The 17,633-nt window shown below is 41.3% G+C and overlaps 1 protein-coding gene across 1 annotated transcript; it reads right to left on the reverse strand.

The window, feature by feature from the left end:
• Nucleotides 1-197: 197 nt before the first annotated feature.
• On the reverse strand, nucleotides 198-15,759 carry ttc39a (tetratricopeptide repeat domain 39A). The gene is made up of 21 exons (XM_068743420.1): nucleotides 15,707-15,759; nucleotides 14,966-15,016; nucleotides 14,745-14,795; nucleotides 14,418-14,471; nucleotides 11,426-11,530; nucleotides 7,245-7,376; nucleotides 6,902-6,942; nucleotides 6,558-6,625; nucleotides 6,404-6,468; nucleotides 6,206-6,305; nucleotides 5,956-6,021; nucleotides 5,328-5,436; nucleotides 5,171-5,238; nucleotides 5,032-5,091; nucleotides 4,659-4,820; nucleotides 4,303-4,394; nucleotides 3,859-3,979; nucleotides 3,027-3,138; nucleotides 2,710-2,824; nucleotides 2,460-2,576; nucleotides 198-2,170 (listed from the first exon to the last, which is right to left on the reverse strand). The coding sequence occupies exons 1-21, from the start codon at nucleotides 15,757-15,759 to the stop codon at nucleotides 2,056-2,058; spliced, it is 1,857 nt and encodes a 618-aa protein (XP_068599521.1). The 3' UTR covers nucleotides 198-2,055.
• Nucleotides 15,760-17,633: the final 1,874 nt, after the last annotated feature.

Below are 17,633 nucleotides of genomic sequence, written 5' to 3' on the forward strand. Positions count from 1 at the left end.
ATACATCCCAGACGCGCTTCGGATTCGTGGTCACGTTGCTCCTCTCTCGAAACGTAAACACGGCTGAGATCGAGACATTGATCTAAATAAAACCATAATTATCTCGACCTAAGGCACATTACCGTTCGAGGATTCTGTTTGTGGTGCTCCAATGACAAAAAAAAAAAAAAAACACAATACAGAAAGGGATGTGTTGTTCATTTGCCTTTTATTATTTAAAGGTCCCATATTATACCCTTTTTCCACAAGTTAATGCAGTTCCAAAACACTTGTATGAAATATCTGTGCCAGTCTTTGGTCAAAATAGCAAACAGATGCTGCAGGACGGAGTCCGTCATTTCTGTAACAAACCGCTCTGCCAGAAACTCTCTAAACCCGAAAGCAAAAGTACGTTCATATTGAGCATGCACGCATGCACGCCATGATATACCATGGTTGAGTTTTTAACATACACAAAAACGTTTTTGACAATTTTTGCCGGAACATTACCACAACAAGTTAACTTTATCCACTCTGCTCTTCTTGGACTCATGCGAGAGACAGAGGGAGAGCTGGACGTGCGGAGCTCAATGAGGGGGGTGTATCTCTACACACACACACACACACACACACACACACACGCAAGCCTTATTCTTATCACTTATAAGTCATCCATCCATCCATTTCCTTCTTGTGGGACATTGGAGCCTATCCCAGATTGCTATTAGCTCACACCCCGAATGCTTCACCAGCGCATCCTGGGGTCACACACAGACATACAACTACTCACGCACACTCATACACTACGGACAATTTGGAGTAAACAATTCACTTGTATTGAATTTTTTTTTAGGTGTGAGGAAACTGGAAAAAACCCACTTAGAAATCAGCGTAGTTAGAATTCTAACATTTGGAAACTCGTTTTATTTATTTTTTGACACTCTTTTGCCGGGACACAGCCCTTTAAATAACCTCACCATAAAGTTGTAACTCTTTTCTGTCTTCATATTTCAATCATTACAAGTGTCCATGTTCATATGAAGATTATATTTTGACACATAATGTTCAAGTCCTTCTACAGGTGGCTGATACAGGAGCAGCAGAAATCTCAAAGCAGGAAGACTGTGGTGGGCACCAGTCTGAGCTTCTCCACTCACTCAAGATGCAACAGGCAGACAAGCCTGCAGTCCTTTGCTGGTCAGACTGAATGACCTGTTTGTTCAAGCTCAAGTACTGTTGGAGTGTGTCCCACACACCAGGAGGAGAAAAGGAGGCAGTCTGCCTTTCTAAAAGACACGATCATCTGTCCTCATAAATGGGACAATCTGTGTAAAAGTTACCATTTACAGTATAGTACAGAAGATATATTCTATCTGCTACTTTTGCCTCTGAAGAGTTTGCATGGCTGCCAATTTATATACAGTAGTTCTGTGCAAAAGTCATTGCATGTAAGTACATCAGTATTGTACAGACTATCATGGACATTGAAAATAATTATCCATTAATCTTTCTTTTTCATATTTCAATTGGTTGGAGGGAAAGGAAGAATATTTATGGTGAACAATGAACAGCTCACCTTCAATTAACCAAAGCTTATGTCATGTAAAAGTGAATCCAACATATAAATAATTTAAATCGTGTTAGCTTTGATCACAAATCTAAAACATAGGCATCAAATTACTCATTACAATCTCATAGTCCTAATGGACTAAATGGTATGTTGTATATAAGTGGTAAGTACCAGTTAAAGTATGCCCACAAATAACGTGTCATTAATTACTTACTCAAGTCATTTAATCAGTCTCATTTACAGGCAATTAAAAAAGACGGAAAGAATTGCTACCAGATCAGATGGTGCTGCTGGCCAGATGTTACGAGCTCTGGAAGCAGGAATGGTAGGGCCACAAGGAGATACAGCCACCTTTCAGGGCAACACACCAGAAAAATAAGCATCCATTGTCCCCCCATCTTTCTGATAAAAGAAAAAAATTGCACCCCCAAATGGGTGGGGATGGACCAAGTGTTTCAATTTCAGAAACCAAAAACTCTCAGGTTTCATTAGCTCTCCTCTGTCCATTAAGGGCCGGAGGGAACATCGGTGCCATTCTCCCCTGTACCCTTGACCTTTTGCAGAGCAGCCTGAATACGGAAGTGCGTCCGTGATTCCATCGAGTAATTTTTATAGTTTTGCCTGCAAAAGAGCAAAGCAGTCATTTACAATCACAACAGTGTAAACTTCAATCTAAAATCTTATTTCACACTTGGTAATTAATTGATTAATCAAAAGGACTTACAATCTGGTCAGGGAAAATGTTCATTCTAACACTGAGATTAATGTAAACTGTAGCATATTTAATCTAAAAACAATTTCGAACATAATGGCTTGCCATAATAGATATTTCATTAAACCGATGCAAGCAAGAGTGGAGAATCCATGAGTACACACGATGGTAATATGTTTTTTTGGTTGAAAGCCTTACTTTGCTGCTTCTAGTAGTTTGATAGCTTCGTCTTTTCTGCCTCGATCCAGACACATTAGGCCATGCTCCAGAAGGGCATTAGGAACCAGGTAGTGGTCATACTTGATCAGAGTTTCACTACAGATAATAAAAAAAACAACGTAGGTCGAGTATGAGTAGAGATAAAGACCTTACGGACAAAGATTCTTTTTAATTGCTTCCCTGTCTGATAAATTGCTACTATATATATATATATAAGTGCATGACTTACTTGCAGAGGACAAGAGTAAAGTAGTGTTCGGCCTCCTCATGGTGACCCAGGTGTTTGAGACACAGTCCCTTTAAGAGGCTCAGTAGACACTGATCATCTGTGAAGTACTCAGTTCCTGCCAAACGCACAGCAGAACAGTTAGGATGAGCTAAAATAAATGCACTCATTCAGGACAAACAGTGAAAAAGTCAACAACAAGCTCACCCTTGGTTCAGTATAGTATTGCATATACAGTATACTAAAAATATAATATATAAAAACTAAAATACATTTCTCAGTATATTCATATAATACCAAAAACAATAATTTTTGCATACGTGGGTAGCTCTCGAGTTTAGCCTGCGCTTCGTCCAGTGTTTTCAGCATTCCCTCAGTCAGGTCTTTGTGTTTGCCAATGACTGTATAACCGTTCCAGATGTACATCATTTCCTAATTAACACAAAAACACACACAAACATAAATTATGGACATCTTATAAGTCTCCTAAATAAAAAAATGAATAAAATCCCATTACATTTGAGTAATTCTTATGACACTCGCTCTGACAGCACAGGTTGAGCTCAACAAACTAATCTGAAGCTCAACTGTTCAGCCGGTTAAGCTCTCCCACCGAGTCCTCCCAATGCACGTTGTAGAAATGATTATGCTACTGCAACTGACTCAGCCACAATTGTCATCAACTCAACAAGTGGGGGCCTTGTATGTCAGAAAGGCAAGTAACAGAGTACAAAAATCTCATCACAGGCACCCATGGGGACTCAGAAAAACAAAAACTCACTTTTTGATCTTCCCAAAGTAAATGAAACACTTGTGAGATGCCGCAATCTCCACTGAACATTCTATCCATCACAACTTTCCACCTTACTAAAGGGCCAAATCTGTTTTAATCTTTACGCGACATTCCCCTGTCACTTATCCACTCACTTTGTGTATATCAGCATTGAATACGGCAAATATTTCAAAATCCAGGGCAAGGAGGGGGTTAATGGGTAGTTAGAGAAACTTATGGAGCTTGTTCAAAACCAAATCTTTTGTGATATAAAATAAGTAATTTCCTCAACATTTTATCTAATTATTCCAAACAGAACTGTCAGAAGAGTCACATTGAAAGCAGAAGTAAAGCAGCACATCATGACAAACAGTACTGACCAGTGGAGGAGCAGGAAGTGGAATGGGGTTTTCTGAAAGATAGCGACGTGCTTTCCTGATAGCAAACTTTTCTGTCGGCAAAGACTTTCCTGCTATTTTCTGCTTCAGCCCTCGAACTTGCCTGAAATATGATGAACCATACATATCAGCATCAGTATTACGCTTAATGACACGTGATTTCTTGCATCAAGAAATTCTGAAAGTGCATTTCAATGATCAATTAATGAAATATTTTTGATGCTGCACATTGAGTGTCATGACTAACATATTCGTACAGCTCAAATTCTAGCTATATTTTCCTCTGATATAAAACCTTTATGTTCTGATCAATTATATTCCCTACTAAAGTCAACATCTTGAGATCGTGTCATGGATCTGGAAGTGGCTCATCGATGTTTCTCAGTGGGTGCTGTGAGAATATTCAGCAGAAGAAAATGTTCACACCTGAAAAGCGTGAATGCCGTTTCCCCAAAGGTGAGACAATCATCTGGAGTCAGCATGCTGAGATAGGCTGCTTTCATGTATGCATAGGTAGCCTAAGGGAAGGAGAAGGTTGTTAGCAATCCTGTTTTTTTCTTTTTAAGACACAAATGTCTCCTGTGTGGAGTTTCCAGAATTAGAACAGGATTAGAAATCTCATGTGGATGAGGTTGCATCATGCATCAAGCATTTAATGGAATACGTCCTTTTGTTGAGAGCTCACAGAAATGTGCTAAACTGGAATTGAACCAGGGAGAAACTTCTGCAAATCTTGGCCACACATTTATCAAACTAAATATAATCATACTATGTAGGCCCACCTTGGACCAGGAGTTCTCTTTGCTGAGGAGGTCAGCATAGAAGTAGGCCATCTTCCAGTTCCTCTTGTATGTGAAACACCACATCAGCTCCCAGTAGCACATATGGTGGAACTGCTTCCACTGTTGCTGAGCCTCACAACATTCCTCAAAACGAGTAATAGCCTGGGAATAGGAAAAGCACTGAAGAGCTCACATTTTTATAAAATACTCATTGTGAATATTAACAAGCAGTGGCGATTAAAAAGATTAGAAAATTGTTTTACACAACTAAAGGTTTGGGGGGGAATAGGGTTTTCCCCTGAATATAAGACAGGATATGAAAATGAAATGGTCTATATGAAAAGAGCAGCGTGTAGAAATGACAGGCACTCACAGCATCCAGGTTGCCTTTGATTTCTTCTATTCGACCAGCAAAAAACAAGAAGATGGATCCCTGGAAGTAACGAGTCTAAGTGTGAATTATGTCTAATTAAGAAGAAGATTGTGATTTTTTTCTTCTTATTTTGGCAAACCTTGGGATATTTTTGGAGATATGGCTGCAGCAGTTTCTCTGCATCTTCAACGTCTCCCTCTCCAGTGCCTGCGAGAGATGAATGAACAAACCCAGATTGCTGTCTCTTTCTGCGTGGTTGGTCGTGGTTGCAGGATCATGTGTGTTTCTTTGCTCACCTAATATAAAACTCATGAAAGTGTGATAACATAGCAGCAGCATATTACATAGGAAGGACCTGAAGGTGCTTTCTGTAGAGCCCTGCTGAAGCTGCTGAAGGCCAAACTCCTGAAAGAAGACAGGCACACATGATCTCACAGTGCACTATGGCAATTTGATGACATTTCCTGTACAGAAAAATCACAGGGGCAAGAAATTACCAAGTTTTATTTTCTTAAATTCTGCTTGTGCTGGAAGTAGCAGCATCTGCTAATATATATGACATTTTATTTATATTTTACATAAACACAATTACTCATGAAGGATTTTTTATTTTATTTAACAATTAATAATTGTAATATAACAAAAGAAAGCCAGGGCACAAATAATTGCAGTGATTAGCTACTATGATCAAAATAATTGTTTAAAAAGTTTCTGTTCTCACTTTCACTAAACCTGACTAATAATAAATCACAGGATTTCCTGTGATAAAAAAAAACAATGAAACTTCAATTCCACACATGATTCATGTTCAGGCGCATATATTCAGATTTAAACTGTTAACGCCAGCGGCCCAGCACTTCACACAAGCATAGAACAACCCATCCCACACGTCAGCCATAACGGCCTCTCACTTTCCAGTAATACCTTATTTCCAGAAAAGCCGACAAATTCCAGGAGCTTGAGAGTCCGCGTGGGCAACATGGAAATCATCTGCAGGAAGTGGACAAGAGCTTGGAATTTAAGGCCAGCAGCAGATTCTGTAATTAATTTCACAGTCTCCAGTGTAATCTCACATAAAATACAAGGCTAGTACCTATATTAAAAATGTGAATGATGTGAACATATATTTTTCACACTCAAGTACACAAATGAAAACATTGAGTCTTGTACTCGCCAGATTGAAGGCTCCGACGCCCAGCTTGACTCCACCCTCAAAGTGACCATGGTTATCACCATGAGTGTATCCAGAGGACTGGAGGACTGTGTGAAGCTCTCTGAAGGTAAGGACAAAGGCAGCAGAAGATGATTTTGATGTAATGAGGAAGGCAGCATGATTAAAATAAAAGGTTACTCAGAACTTTAAGATCCTCACTTGTATGTCTGGTAGCTGTTCCTCACTTTTATTCCACCTTTGATAAAACTGATCATGTTTTCATCCTAAACAAAAGGGAGTTATGAATTAATTAATTCTAATATAAACACATTCACTTACTGGCTAGTGTCAGTGGCCCAAGCCTTTTCCTGACCTGAAGGAAGGTGAGTGCTGCCCTCTGCAGGAGACACTCTGCATAGCAAACTTCAGCATGGAGTTCCTCTGAGGTGAAAAATCACACGTCAGAGATTACGTCTGCCTGAAAGTGCGGAATAATTGCAACTGCAAAATACACTTACCTTTATACAAAATACACGCATTCATACACACACACACACCGGAAGCAAAGATTTGAAGTAGTGTTCATTGGTGATGTGTAGGTTCTCAGTCACCCATGTTATGTAAAACACAATGAGTCAACTGAACTGGTCCATTAATTCATCCTTAATATTCACTTGAATGATTTTATTCATCCGGTCAATCCAGGACTTTACTGACCTTCCGTGAAGCTTTTAGTGAAACTTGATTTCTTGCGGTGCCTGAATGACGAAGCACAAAGCCAGCATCATTATCAGTCTCTAGATCAGTTTGCTCAAGTGAAAATCTTCCAGACTGCTTTTCAGCAGCACGGATTTGTGCCATCATGCATGCTGTCACGTGATATTGCAAAAGCGAGTAAGTGTTAAAAAGATATGAGGTTTAAATGTGTATATTAAACTATCAGTACTAGTGCTGTCAGATGTCAGTTTCCTTCCTTTATTTCCTGATTGTTTCAGCAGGTAACTAATAAAGTTACACTGTATAAGTATTATTTCACCGTGGCGATTTAGGGAAGTCTTACTGCTGACAGACAGCCTGGGCTTCCTTCATGGTGCTCCCTGCAGCCAGGATGTGTTGGGGTTCAAAGGTCATCATTGCTTGCATCTCTAGGATGGTGGCGTAGGTCAGAGCATGGTACATGCTATCTTTGGCTCTGTAAAGAACGGAGCACATAATATTTGTTTCCATTTATACAGCCCCAGCTTTGAAAATGAAAGAGGAAGTTAAAATAAATGACAACAAATCTTGTGCCGTTTCTGCTGAGAGAAGAGGAAGAGAATATCGATGTTGTCGTCAGCCAGTCAAAATGAACGATGGAGCAATGTGGGAAAAGAATACGAGAAACTGTACCAGTACTCAAATAACTATATCTGCTTACAACATATGGGTGTGACTGAATCGCTGGAGGACTCGGAATCCGACGCAGAGAAAATAAAGAAAGCTGTCTATTTATGCATGTGGCTACTGGTGAGTCACATACCGCAGTATTACAGGAGTAAAAGTGTGCCGTCACACACATTACTACAGTAAACACACTTACTTCTCCAGTGAAAAGAGATTTCCCTTTCAGTTATAAAACATTATTTAAAACAAGAAAATGTTTGCTAGACAAAAACACAAAGATTTGCCATTATTATGTGACCCTACTGCTTTCAGATGTGACATATACAGACCACACATTCAAGCTCGTAAACTACTGTCCACTTTTAATCTAGATGCAGGTTTAGTAAAATGGGTACTTGACTTTTTAACATGTAGACCCCAGTCAGTTAGGGCTAATGGTGCTCTATCCCAGAAGCGGCTGTCGTCCACAGGCTCGCCCCAGGGGTGTGTCCTGTCCCCATTATTATTTATTTTATACACAAATGACTGCCGGAGCAACCATAAAGATAGGCATCTTTTAAAATTTGCAGACAACACTGTTTTAATCAGTCTGCTCCAGGATGGTGAAGTCGAGCATGGGCCAGTCGTGGACGACTTTGTGGAGTGGTGCGACAACCACTTCCTCAAGTTGAACATTAACAAAACTAAAGACATGGCTATCGACTTCAGGAAAATATCAAACTCAACTGTACCAACTGCAATCAAGGGCTCTCTGGTCGAGTCAGTTGAGTCATACAAGTACCTGGGAACTGTGATCGATTATAAGCTGAAGCATGACCAAAACTCTTCTGCAATCTGCAAAAAGGGTCTGCAGAGACTCTACTTTCTGCGCAGACTGAACACTTTTAATGTGGACAAAACTTTGATGGTCTTATTTTATAAATCTTTTATCGAGTCCATTTTAACCTTCTGTATAATTTCCTGGTATGGAAATCTCACAGTGCAAAACAAAAACAGTTTGTCCAGCATTGTGAAGGTAGCGAGTAAAATCATCGGCTCACAGCAGCTTTCCTTGGCTGAAATCTTTGACCGGCAGGTGTTGCGGAAGGCACGGTCGATTCCGTCCACCTCGGATCACCCTCTCTTGGAGGAGTTTGCTCTCCTACGCTCTGGGCGGAGATACAAGCTCCCCAGGATAAAGAGCAATATATTTAAATTTTCGTTTGTCCCAAGTGCAATAAATGTTCTTAACCTGCACTAACCTTCACTTGTCTGCACTGCTCAGCAGCACTTTATTCATTAGGGCCTCCATCCCAGAGATAGGACAGATTTATTTATCTTTTTTTTAAGGTTGTTTTTATTGTTGTTTTACTTTACATGTTCCATGTCGTCCTGTGGCATTGTTGTTGTTGTTGTGACCTCTGCTGCAAAGCAAATTTCCCCTTGTGGGACAATAAAGCTCTGAACTGAACTGAACTGAACTAAACAGAGGCGTGTAGACCGGAATGCTGTTTGTCTGCATAAGTGGCATTTCCATAAGCCACGTGACCATCTTCTGTGACGCCGCTCCTGTTGCACTGGTTAACCTGTACGAATGCTGAAAGCTTCATTTGTATCGACAGATTTCACGCTCATGAAAATAGAGGATGAAGGTACGCCACATTGTTAATCCTTTCTTATTACTGGTTAACTCGAGGTTTCGGCAGGAGACAGACGAATCGCTGAAGTTCAAAGCATACAGAAGCTGGAATTGTTCGTCTGAATACAGTGACCAACCAGGAAGCAGCAGCACAGTTTTACCTGTCTGAATTTTCATGACGTCACGTAAGATCAACCTTAAGCTGAACAGTCTAATCAGATTCCAAACATTTCACGGAAGAATCTGGACTTCCGTGAACAGCACAATTTGAAGTTGAAGCTGGTCCCTCAGATATTTTCACCACAATGTTTCCTGATGCGAGGGAAAAGTAGTGATGTTCTTCCTCTAGAACACATGTGTGCACTCCCCCCGCCAGCTGTTGTACTGCAGACCTCAGCCCTGCACCCACTCGCTTCCACAGCTGTGTGGAATGGGGGCAGGACAGATACAGATATATTAGATAGTACTGTTACTGTCTCTGGCGTGTTTCAACAGAGAGCTGGTGATTAAAACTAAGCTGAAATGTCTATGATTGAGGGCTGACCTTAAGTAAAAAGAACAAAAGAGACTAGGCTGGTTGCGTCACAAGCAAGTTTGTACGACACCGAGTGCAAGAAGATCAATTGGGCCTCAAATATCCAGATCAGAGTAGCAATTTAAAAGAGATACATCGTGTGTGTGTGTGTGTGTCCTACAGAGACAATATTTTCCCAACCTGAGCACATCAGAACTGACGTGGAAAAGGTCGACCAAAAGGCCGAACAAAGAGAGACCCGGAAAGTACAGGTAGACTAAAGCAGAGGGCAGAAACCGAGGAGGAACTCTGCTTGTTCAAAACGTCAGCATGTTTTTTTCCCACTGCAGCAAATGCCATCCCTCATTGTATAATATTAGATAAGTCCAACGCCTCAAGCCGTTGGCTTTCTTCTTTAAAAACACATTTTAGTGGCGTCACACACCACACAGGGGAAGTTGTGGGCGTTTTGTGGATCGTGTACGAACTAGCAAACTGAAGTCTGTTCTCAAGGTAATGCAAATGCCAAACTCAGATGTAAATGAAAATGTCAAATTGCAGTCTTCCTTCAGATTTATTCAATTAATACTATTAAGAGGCAAAAATAAGGAAGGCAGCGATTGTTCAACAACAATATAAGTACCGTCCCTCTCACCCTCGTCTGGACTGAAGCCTCAGATGTTTTTCCTGGGATCTGTTATATACCCAGATCTTAAAAAGAAACTTTAAACCAACAAAAAGGACATTGAGTGAGTTAAGACCACAACAAGATCTTATCAGATCACCATGAAGACACTCATTATATCTCCTAAATTTAAATCTGTATGATCTGCGAGGGTCAAATCCAGGTGCGCTTCAGTGACTGGAAGAGGCAGGAACAGCACAGACGGCTGCTTAGAGGATGAAGATTCAAGACTGATATCCATTAAAACAGTAAATCTCATTTGGACGACACCATGGCTGTCACAGGGCAGCAGAGTAGTAACCTCCGCCGAGGCGAGGCGGAGGTTATGTAATCGCCAGCGCGTGTCTGTCTGCTTGCATGATAACTCAAAACATTCTGGACGGAACTGCATGACATTCTGAAAATGTTGGGAATGATAAATAAAATAAAAGATTAAATTATCCCTTCAAGTATAAAAAAAAAGACTAACTATAAATAGACTGGTCAAGTGACATGATGAATGATTTTGAATGACAAGGGGGGCCAGTTTAAGATGTTACATTTTGTACTACAGTAACAGTCAGAACTTTGGATCCTCCTTCTCATTCAATGGGTTGCTGTTAAGCGAATGTTTGCATTGTTTGACTTCACTGCAGTGACGCTTAAAGAACAGGACTATTTCTACAGAGAAAACAAATATACGCATATTGCTCTACAAAAGGATGGATGGATGGATGGACGGACGGATGGATAAAAACAGTACAGGCCTTCCTCACAGCCTTATATCACAGTGAGCCAGCGTGCATTATACCAGGACCCTGAACCTCAAGCAGCTGAATGGAATGAATCATCATTCGCTTTATTAATTATGTGCTTTGCTGCTGTGCTATATGAAAATAAACCTACTGAATATGAAGGCAGATTCCAGAAGGAAATCGTGACCTTGTAACACCTGCCGGTGCACGTAACCGTTCATTCTGTTTGTCCGTGGAAGCAGAAAGCCAGGTGCTCTGAGTTCCCCTAGTGCAGCAACTTTACCAGCAGTGCCGCAGCCTCTCCTACCTGCATTTGAGACGATCTTGCGCGTCCTGAAAGTGGTTTGTGAGGAACAGATCCAGGGCAGCCATGCAGTCCTCCAGAGCCAGCGACAGGTCAGAGCGAGAGGACCTGCAGAATCGAAACAGACACAGAACATGAACATGAGAAAAGAAAAGCATGCAGAAAAAACATTATCAACTAATAAATGACCAAAACTGACTGATTTGGGGAAATCTGAGCTCTCGAAAAATCACAGTGGAGCAAAATTCAACTTATAACATGAGCCAAGCTCGGGTGATAACCTCCTCCAACTCTCATTGGCAGATGTAATGAGTGTATAACACAGCGATGACTAATGGGCAAAATTAACTTTACATTCTTGCCCATTAGAAACACAGAGAATCTCACAGAGGGGCTTGCTCCACTCACACACACACACACTGGTGCAAGCTCCAGCTACCGGTAATTACATGCGGGTGACTGGTGCTCAACATATGACCAGCAGGAAGTTCAGCCTCCAACAGCAGCAGATTTACAATTGTGACTGCTGTCAGAGAGGCGCCTACGATTAATTATATACTAAAAAAACTGAGACATATATTTCAATAATATATCCAAGTCAACATTTTCTAATTCAGTACCCTCTAATGAGACATAAAGGGATCAATAATACAGTAGCATCCCCTGGACCCATTTCTGTCACTGATCTGAAGGTTAATGCTTCAGTTTCACGTTTAGTGCTGGAGGCTACGGACAATCCAATCCAACCAGCGCTCTCTCTGCTGTGCCATAACGCTTTCCGGCCTGTAGGGGAAGATGGGCAGTGACTACCGACCTGCTGTCACTTTAACACAACAACACGGCAGCAGAACAATCACATGGAATTCTGTAGCCGCTGTCTTTTGTGTACAGGTGCAGCAAACAAACCGGTTTTAACGTAGCAATATTACCCATTCTTGTGCTGACTCAGCACTGACTCAATCAGTTCCCTCAATCATAACTATCAGAAGTGCATGGACGATCTGAGCTCTAACTCTACTACCTCCATAGTTACTACACCACGTCGATTGATCTTCTAGAAACATTCAAAACTAAAAAAGCACTCAGAGAGCGCAGACCTCCGCCGAGCAGCTCATTCCCCTCATAATTAGATTTACACCGTCCACATGTTGATCTGGATCATCATCAAAAAGTTCTAGATAGTTCTCGGTATGTTTATACATTAGCCATGGAAAGTAAAAGTGAATCAGATTTGGGTTTTTTTATATGATTTTTGAATCCGTAAATGTAAAATAAAAAAATCCCAACGTCATTCTGAATCCGATCCGGATGAAATTCAGTGGTGAGATAGAGATAGAGGCCCCCACCCCACATGTCTGTGTCAAATTCCATAAACAACGGTCAATAATCAACCGAGATATTGAGGAACAAATATTGAAGCTCCATTGACTGCAATGTTAACGAAAATTTCAAAGTGATCCAGAATCTCTTCTGGATCATCTGTTCCTGGTAACATTCCTAACACTTCGTGAACACCAAGTGTTATTAACTCCACCTCACCTCGGCGGAGGTAATAATTGATGAGTTTGTTGTACCGGTAGCTTGAATCACGTCAAAATGTTGGTTACAGTTAATTGTTGTTACAAAGCCCATTAATCTCTGGCCTCCATCATTTCCTTATCGATGAAAACTAACTCAACTAGGTCTAGGAAACAGGATTTTTGCACCTAAAACAAAATCTGCAGACGAGAACCCAGCTCTGAGTCAGTGTGCAAAGATTATCACACAGTACAGACACTGAGGGGATGACTGATAATTGTAGGACAGAAGGAAAAGGCATGAAAATCAACACAATGAGGAGAGTCTGGTAGGTTCAGGATGTGCATACCGCCAATTATTGTCCAGATAATTGAATTCAACCTCAAGTCGGCTGAAACTCTAGGTTGATTTCTCCAGAGAACAACTTGGCCAATAATCAGGAACACACACACACACATGAAACCACTTAGCAGACAATCACTAGTCAGCATATGTACCCCCTAGCATGTGCTTACCAACCCCAGATACACACACACACACACACACACCTCCAGCAGCGAGCAGGCATTAGTTCGTTGACAGGGCGAGAGCCGCAACAAGTCGGCGTAATTGCTGGCCGGAGGCCTCGCGATGTTGAAACAGAGCAGAATGAGCGAGTTTGTCCCCGAACCCGAGGTCTCATATCAACATACACACGTAACACAGCATCATACAGAGGCCAAACACACACACCGCCAAATCGTGCCTTACCCGTTTGACAGAGTCTCTTCCTCTCCTGACATTTTCATCTGTCAAAGTGTGTGGAAGGAAGAAAGGGAAAGAGAAAGAGGACAGAGGTAAAGAAGCCTGCAGAAGCGACTGAGCCTGGAGGCTGTAGTGCAGCGTAATGCAGCGTAATGGTTTGTGTCTCAGCAACGAGAGAGCCGCGGCAAAAGGGCAGGGGGGGGGAGAGAGGCGAAGAATGAAAAAAGAGAGAGGGAGAAACGGAGCAGGAGGAAGGATGCAGCAGCAAAAGCAGCTCTTAATAAGATTGGGATGACTATCCCACATGAGGGGGGGGGGGGAGAGTCTATCTGTAAGAGACAAACAAAACCAGCCTGTCCCACCGCTTCAGATCACAACAGGCAGGCTACACACTGCAATCCCTGCTCCCCATTGGTTAGGACAGGGAGAAAATGGCCACCATTAAAAGCGTCAAAATGTATATACCGCCAGAGAACACAGGATAAGTGAAAACGGGACACATTTACGCTCAATCCGTCTTAACAGAGACAAGAGAGGCGAGCGAGTCTGCGTTTATGTCGATGATGATGATGATAATGCTACAAATAAGATCGCAGTCTCTTCCTGGGGACTCACTGCCATTCAAGAACAAGTAACTTGAGAACTTTTCAGGACAGCAGTGGATTTCAGCGAGTGCATTTGTTGTAATCACGCCAGAGAGGTGCTTTATAATCAGTCCATTGTCTGGTCTTACCCATTCGATGGATTTGTTGCTTCCACACCATCTTTGTCTTTTGGTAACTGTAACCTGGAACGGACAAACAAAATCAGGGGTGCTTGAAGAAAAGAAGGAATTCTCACGACACTGAAAGCCAGCAGAGAGGACAGCTATTGTTTGTTTGGGGAACATGATAATCAGCTATAGAACACATGCAGACACGCCCATTTTTTTGGGAACATGTATGGTAAATACATCTGATAAGTGGAAGCCCTGGAAAATATCTGCTTGAAAACAAACATCAAGACATGGAAAGACAAAAAAGTTTCAGATGGGTTTTATTTTCCATTTAAAGACACTCGCCTAAATTCTGTGATGACGGGATCCAACTCTGGAGTGTTGATGACTGACAACCTGAAAAAACATCAAAGTCAGCCTGAGCAGGAAAACACACCTTTAGGTTAGAGGTAGATCCAGACACAATTTGTTATTAGCAGTGAGCAGCGCAGCGTTTGTGGTTTTTCGTCACACAGCTGATTGTTCCAGACACTCAGAATAATTCGCTGAGCACAATGTGAACATACCGGCTCGGGGAGTCTGGGACGTCAGGAACGTCTTGCACCTGCGTGGCGTCTCTGAGAAGAGGTCAGAAGTCAGTTTAGAGAGAAGATAGGACAGGATATCAATTCCTTCCATTTTGTGGTGTAAAATTCAAATGATTTATTCCTTTTAACAGGATCGGATTCTCAGCAAGGAGACCTCAGTTTAAACATAAAACGTTCACTTTCAGATTTGTGTCAGACCAGTGGCTTCTAGTATCTTTAGCTTGCAAAGTAATTGACCCCCCCCCCCCCCCACACACACACACACACACATCACAGGCTGTGAGATGTCTAAAGCAGTAAAACCATTTCACCGGGGAGAAATAAAAGCTGAGAGGAGGGTTTAGAGTAAATATCATTTTGTTGAAGCTGAACAGAGTTGTTTTTTTTATTTCCCACTATGATAGTCGCTCTCAAACTCTACTACAATTTGTGGTCCAGTCGTTTGTTCTGAACCGTACACCATAACAAATATTTACATTTCACTACTATGAAATTATTTAGTTTTGACGTGACGTCACATGATAACATCCCTGACAGGTTTTACTGTCAGTGTTGAGTTATGTGTGTTCTATTCGCCTGTCCCTCTATTGCAGGTCCAGGACACCGGACTGGACCTCAGAACGTCGTTTCTACGGGGCGCCGGAAGGTCCACTCGACTTAGGATGCTCATTAAAAACACTGATTCGCACTGATTTACATGAAGCGCATTCTTCAACTCACTTTTTGCCGTCACATTTCTTCACACTTTGTCTCATGTTGCTGATGAAACTCATTCCACCCACAGCACGAGGGTCCGATGAAACGACAGAACTCCTACCGGACGCACCCGGTTCACGGGGCGGGCACGGACGGGAATGAAAGCAGGTAAGAGCCGCTTCCGAACTCCTGACGTGGAAAGGTGCGCTGGTCGGTCCGAAACGCTGCGGTGTCGCCGCAGGGTCCTAAAGGCCACCTTATTACTGCACGCTACAGCTCAATTCAATATCATTTAAAAATGTATTTAAACAATTGTAATGTTTCTCAACTAGATTTAAGTTACTTCGTTTACTGTTGTGTCATTTTCTCTGAGTGTCTCAGATTGCATCAGTAATTTGTTTTAAAAATATTTAAAAATAAAATTCAAATATATATCTCTATATATATATATAAACACTGCTTTTACTTTGAATGCATGAACATATCTTATAATAAAAAAAAGTAAATGCAGTATTGCTTCTTTGACAGGGAAGAGCCGCTTCACTCCACAACGGGCTCTTTTTAAACAAAGCGTCCCACAAAGAGCAAAACCTCATGTTTAATATTTATTCCATTTCAATTAAATGCATTACATATTCTGGCCACACTTCTCCATAAGGATTTGTTTTCCTTTCGTTAGAAAATATAAAAGAAAATACAATTAGCGTGGAAAAACTCTTGCCCATAAACCATAAGATATTTTTCATGGGTGAACCTGGAAACGTAAACGGTTGTTGTGGGTTGTGAAATTGCAGGCATCTGGACAAACAAATAAATGTCGACGTGGGTGTTAAACGTGATTGAGTGCCAACACAACTGATGAGACTCAGTGCCGGAAGCATAGAAAAGATGATTATTCTGCTGCGGAAACTATAATGAGAGATGAGACGAAGCATCAACCACAGTCAACTGGTCTAAACACGAGACGAGGAGGAAAGTATGACAACGTCCATTTTAAAAGATGTCAGGCCTCCTGTACTTCTACAAAGCCTTCCCTTCACAGCTTAACACTCACCGTTAAGTCATTTAGTTCATTTTCTGGGAGGGGGGACGACAACAACAACCTCTGAACACAACAGCAGGTGTTTTGCAAGTTAAATCCTCAGAGCCTGAAGTGGACAGATAGAAGACAAATCGCTCCAGCAAAATTGAGACGCTCATCAACTCTGGCTTTTTTGTAAGACTTTAAAATTGAATATCGCTCTAAGAAAGAAGGCCAAAAGCATTTGGACAAATTCAAAATTCCTAAATGCTAACTAAGTAAGCAGCAACAAAGGGGACCTGGTTTGTGTCATGGATATTAAATACTGGAGGACAACTAACTCACTTTTGTCATCAACACAAGCAGCATTCGCACCACTAAAATGTCACCGACTTCTGTCCTCACAGTACGGGAGCAGAAAGTTGTTTATTTATTTACCGTCCGAGTAAACAGAGGGCAAAATCCTGTTTATCCTCACTCGTACATTCAAAGAGACAACACAGTTTACATTTTTTAAACTCATGTTTGTTAATGTCAAAAACATGTTTAGCAGCCACATTTCAGCAAAAAAAAAATCTTTAATCTCAGACATGAAAATAAATGTTTCATATTAATCCAAAGATGATGAGTATTTAGGCGACAAAATACTGCGTTTAGACTTTCATCATCTCCATCTATTCTAAGACAACGATGGAAAAACGGATGCGGGCAAAGCAATGATATTTTTAGACATATTAAAAGGATCTCAAACCTGAACGTGGTAACTGCAGTTGATATATTCACTTTTAGTATAAATGTGCACATGCGCTTCACATATCAGAGGACTGGCAGCTTCCAGTTAAACATGTAGAAATGTTCAATTACGGCCCTGAACAGAAACGGCTGTCAAACAGGACTGCACACACACACACTGGACACGATGACCCCATT

This window comes from Brachionichthys hirsutus, chromosome 9 (genome assembly GCF_040956055.1).
Source record: "Brachionichthys hirsutus isolate HB-005 chromosome 9, CSIRO-AGI_Bhir_v1, whole genome shotgun sequence".
NCBI lineage: Eukaryota > Metazoa > Chordata > Actinopteri > Lophiiformes > Brachionichthyidae > Brachionichthys > Brachionichthys hirsutus.

What these genes read in the sequence shown, in the direction of transcription:
- ttc39a (XM_068743420.1), bottom strand. Translation starts at nt 15,759, where the DNA reads ATGAGTTTCATCAGCAACATGAGACAAAGTGTGAAGAAATGTGACGGC. An exon ending in GCCCAGGCTGTCTGTCAGCA is followed by an intron (nt 6,943 to 7,244) that starts GTAAGACTTCCC and finishes TTCGTCATTCAG; the next exon opens with GCACCGCAAGAAATCAAGTT. An exon ending in TTTCATGAGTTTTATATTAG is followed by an intron (nt 5,239 to 5,327) that starts GTGAGCAAAGAA and finishes CATCTCTCGCAG; the next exon opens with GCACTGGAGAGGGAGACGTT.